Raw genomic sequence first — 4,624 nt, 5'->3', positions numbered from 1 at the left:
AAAAAAAAAAAAAAAAAAAAAAAAAAAAAAAAAAAAAAAAAAAAAAAAAGACCAGACTGGGATACATAGTGAGACCCTGTCTCAAAAAAAAAGAAAAAAAAAATGCAGAAAAAAACATTTTAATCTGTGCTAATAACAAAAACTGAAAAGTGAACTATTTTTTAAATTAAATGTCAAATAGTAAGAGGCCCACTTCGATAAAAATGGACAAACAGGAAAAATAAAAATCTCTTGACCCAGAAATCTGATTGAAAAAAAATAAAACTAAAACCAACTCTTCACTTGTAATGAGAGCTTCAATACAGTGAATGCACTTTGGAGAACCATCTTTAACTCAGTTTTAGTCAAGAAAAAGAATGGATAGAGGGTTTTCTCTTTTTTTTCCCTACTCTGACGGTAAGAATCTCTAAGTAGGGTTTGCCTTCTTCAGAATAACCTAAATTAACAAAAACAAAAGTTCCTACTAGAATCTGGGTCATGATTTTAAATGGCTTTTAAACTTTTAAGACAAATGTGTAAATAAATTACATTTATTTTTCTGGTATGGCTATTCTGAAATGTATATTCATAGCGCTATAGTTCTTTCTTTTCTGTATTCACAGGAAGTAACACTTCATTACAGACACATCCATAACAACAACATTTCGATTTTATTGCTGTTAGGGTAATGAAGATTATAAAACTCTATGGCTTACCTTGCCAGTAAAATCATAGGGAAATTATGGTAAATGTGATCTTTCAACAAAACTTCATCTATTAATTTTGGAGAAAAAAAAGTCTCTTTATTTTGTATAGTAGCATTAAAACACACACACACACACACACACACATGCATGCACACACACACACTTACTTAGAAATCTAAGTATTTCCTACTTGAATAAAACTTTCATATTTTAGCACAAAAAATTCCTTCTATTAACACAAATTTAAGATAACTTTAATTGAAGAAAATGTTCATTAACAATGAACAATGCTTACCATTCTTTAAACATGATATACATTATTAATATATACTATATATTTCCAATTAACTCCATTCTTAGGCTCAATTTAAGAAACACAATTTTAACAGGTTTTATACAAAAAAATACTTCACTAAGAAAGTAGATAAACTGCACAAAAACAGTACAAGTATAATCTGCATAGCAAGATAGCTTGAAGCATCTATGTATGGCTTTCTTTAAAACAAAACTATTAGGGGAGTGGGCCCATTTGGGACTTACTGTTACAGTTGACACATGTAAACTGTTTCACATCTTTTTTAGGCACTTGCTAACAATAGTGTTCAATCCCTGAAAAATCAATTTACTTAAAAAAATCTACACCTGAAATAAAACCAAGAGAATAACATGAATAGTCTTGTACATATATTCTTTTTAAATTAAACAACCAGTTTTATTAGTGCATGCACAGAACTAAACGAAAATAAATTTTTGTCCAAAACTTTCTGTGCAAAATTTACATAATAAAGTACAAAAATTATGTACAAATTTTTGTTATATACAGAAAAAAGCCCTGAAGTTTTTATCCAATTAATGAAAATATCATTAACACTTATAGTAACAATGTAACAAAGAATTATATAGCACATAATTTTGTAATATAAGAACTTCATTATCCAATGATCTAACAAAACTTGACATAAGCCTACAAGATGAAAATTGTAAATCTACTGACTACTGTAATGAAAATGGTCATTTGGAAACTCTAGTAGGTATGTCTCTTGGGAATCTGTCCTAAAGTGTTATGAAATGCCACTGTGTCCACTGTTAATGCTTTCCTACTTTCAAATATCAACAATCAGTATGTATCTGCTCTGGACTGTCAAGCCATACCAAAAATTATTAACAAAAGTAGTTTATCTAGCTGGGCTTGGTGGCACGTTCCTGTAATCCCATCAATCAGGAGGCCAAGGCAGGAGACAGTGAGTTCAAGGACAGCCTGGACTATACAGCAAATTCAAGTTAAAAACAAAAACACATACATGCAGCCAAAAAGTTTGTCCTACTTAGAACATGTTTAATAATAGTAATTAAACACACAAACATGTGATCTACTTTGTTAATCTTGCTTCAAAATATCATGTAAAAATTTATTTTCAAGAGAAACCATTCCCTTTTAAGTGCTTCTGTGTTCCATGGTTTTAAAAGGGATGGTAATCACACACACACAAAAAGACGTGTTTGGTTGACAGGGAAAAAATTTAAATCAGGCATAGTTCTATGTAAGGGTATTACTGGAAAATATAATCCAATTTGGAAAAATGCTGAAAATTATGAGTTGGGTTTTAAAACTAAATAATGTTTCTCTTGAGGCTGCCCATCTACTGCCACACAGTCATTTAGAAAAAGAAAATCACCTTAGGTGTTCCAAACTCTGATATGGGACAGAGCATAAGAAGAAACAAGATTTACCTGCCCCAAATTCTTCAACTATTATTTAAGATATAACTATAGTCAGTTAAAAGTACTTTTTAAAGGAGTCTCATACCCTTCACATGAACTGAATTTATTAGCAATGTACAGTAACTTCTTTCCTCAGGCTTTCTGTATCTTTATAAGTGATGAGAAACTCCCCCAATTTACACTGTGAAAGAGCTCTCCATCTTCAGATGAGCTGTATTTATCAGATTCATAAGGCTAGTGGAAGAAGAGTGGGGAAGAAGTTATCTGCCTGTTACCTGTGCTAACAGTGTCTAAAGAAGTAAGTTGGAAAAACTGATCAAAATTTTCTCTAACTGTAACTTCCCACAAACACATCTTTAAAAAATTAAATCAAGATACATCAGTGTTAATTATTTTTTTCAAAACTTATGTGTGCAGTGATGGCATCATCAAGTACCACACACAAAGCTTTTGCTCTTCCATGGAAATATAACTTTAAAAATATCGCAGGAACTATTCTGAGTAGAAAATGTCCATATCATGATAAACCACTGTTTTCTTCTAATTTTACTTTTCCTCAATAATTTTGGTAAACTATTCCAACACATTCCAATCCCGAGTAGCTTCCATTAAATGTCTCTGCCCATGACCAGCCCAAGCATCCTGATTGTCAAATACTCTACCACAAAACCAACAGTTAAACCTAGCTTTCAGAACATTTTCAGAGGTAGTTTTCACAATCTGATAATTGTTTTTGCTTGTCTTTTTGAGTGTTAGTTTGAGCACAAATCTTTCTTTCACAGAAGTAACAGGTTTAAATGTTTTATGCCTCTTGAAAAGATCAAAAGATGTTTTAGAAGGGTTATAACAAACTGGTTCTTGTAAAGCACTTACAGTTCTTTTTGACAATGAAACCTTAACTATGTGTCCATTAAATTTGGTGACAGTTTTCATTACATTTGCTACTTCTGGTGTATCTGCATCAGGATGGTTCAAAACCACAACGGGTTGGTTTTTCCTAGGACATTTCACAAGCTGTGTAGAATGAAAAGGGAAAAGTCGTAAAATTCTAACTGAATCTTTTGAATGCCTATGTCTGCTAAATCCAAAAGTTTCATGCACATCTTCAGCTTTAGCCTTTTTTTTACACTTTCGATGCAATGCTGACTTTTTCCTTGGAGGTTCTTCTTGGTAACTATCCTTACACTTTCTTTTACAGTTTCTGTTTCTAGATAAAAAAGAAGTTTCAGAATCATTGCTTCTGATGTGACTTGTTATTTTTGAAAAATTTCTCTTAGAAGTTCTTCTATTGAAATTTCTCTCAATCATACAACTTGTTTTACACGTTAATATTCTGGCCTCTGAATGGTCACTGATACGTATTGGTTGCTCAGAAGATTCTGGGCATGTTGTAGTAGAAGTTATAACAATTTCATTTGCTGGCGTCAAATCATCTATTAAAATGGGTAAGGCATCTCTAGAAGATTCAGGCTCTTTCTGCTCTACAGTCTGATTAGAAGGTACACTGTCTTTCTGAAATGAGGATACAGAGCTGGTAACTGGCATGTTATTAGCAGCAGTAACATTTAAAACAGGGTTAAAAATTTTCAATAATATTTTTTGTGGTATCCCTTCAGATCTCTTTGGTGGTATATTTTGATAATAAGCACTATTTTGGACTAACTTGGATTTAAGCAGCTCAGTGTTATTTGGCATTACAAACTTTAACAAAACAGCTTGTTTCCCGTCAGGCAAAAGAGTATAAAGGGGAGATTTTGGAAAATTTTCATTCTGCTGTTTTACTGAATCCAAGACATTCAACTTTGTGCCTTGCTCCTCAGACACAAAATTAGTAGGGACGGCTTTCCTAGAAGAACTTAATGTTTTTAGAAAATAAGGGCCTTTTAATGGCGATGTATTTTCTGAGCTACTTTTCATGCTCAAACAACTGCCAATGCTGGAACAAAGTGCAGGTGTAAGACAATTTCTGTTTTGTTCAACCTTTAAAATAGATGTTCTGGAAGGCTCCTTTGTCATAATTCCACAAGCTGGTATATTCTCAGTTTTCACAGTGGAAATATCTTCAGGTTTCCTATTATTAAGTGTCAAAATAATCCCAGGTTTCTTGCTTAAAAGAAGAGAAGCAGGTACACTTTGTGTATTAACCAGTGGAAGTGGTCTTCCTGAAACAACATGGAATCCAGGCTGCTTAGCGACATGCAAGGGTATAAAAAAAC

General features: G+C 32.5%; 1 protein-coding gene across 1 annotated transcript; it reads right to left on the bottom strand.

Moving 5' to 3' along the window:
- Positions 1–1,916: 1,916 nt before the first annotated feature.
- On the bottom strand, positions 1,917–4,619 carry Znf518a (zinc finger protein 518A; the record flags this gene model as incomplete). The annotated part of the gene is made up of 1 exon (XM_010618131.3): positions 1,917–4,619. A coding segment is annotated over one exon (1,638 nt), but the record flags the coding sequence as incomplete, so codon positions are not given.
- Between the last annotated feature and the right edge of the window lie 5 nt (positions 4,620–4,624).

Source organism: Fukomys damarensis, unplaced genomic scaffold (assembly GCF_012274545.1).
Source record: "Fukomys damarensis isolate Sample0158 unplaced genomic scaffold, DMR_v1.0_HiC HiC_scaffold_8, whole genome shotgun sequence".
Taxonomy (NCBI): Eukaryota; Metazoa; Chordata; class Mammalia; order Rodentia; family Bathyergidae; genus Fukomys; species Fukomys damarensis.
This window is presented reverse-complemented; position numbering and strand designations above follow the sequence as displayed.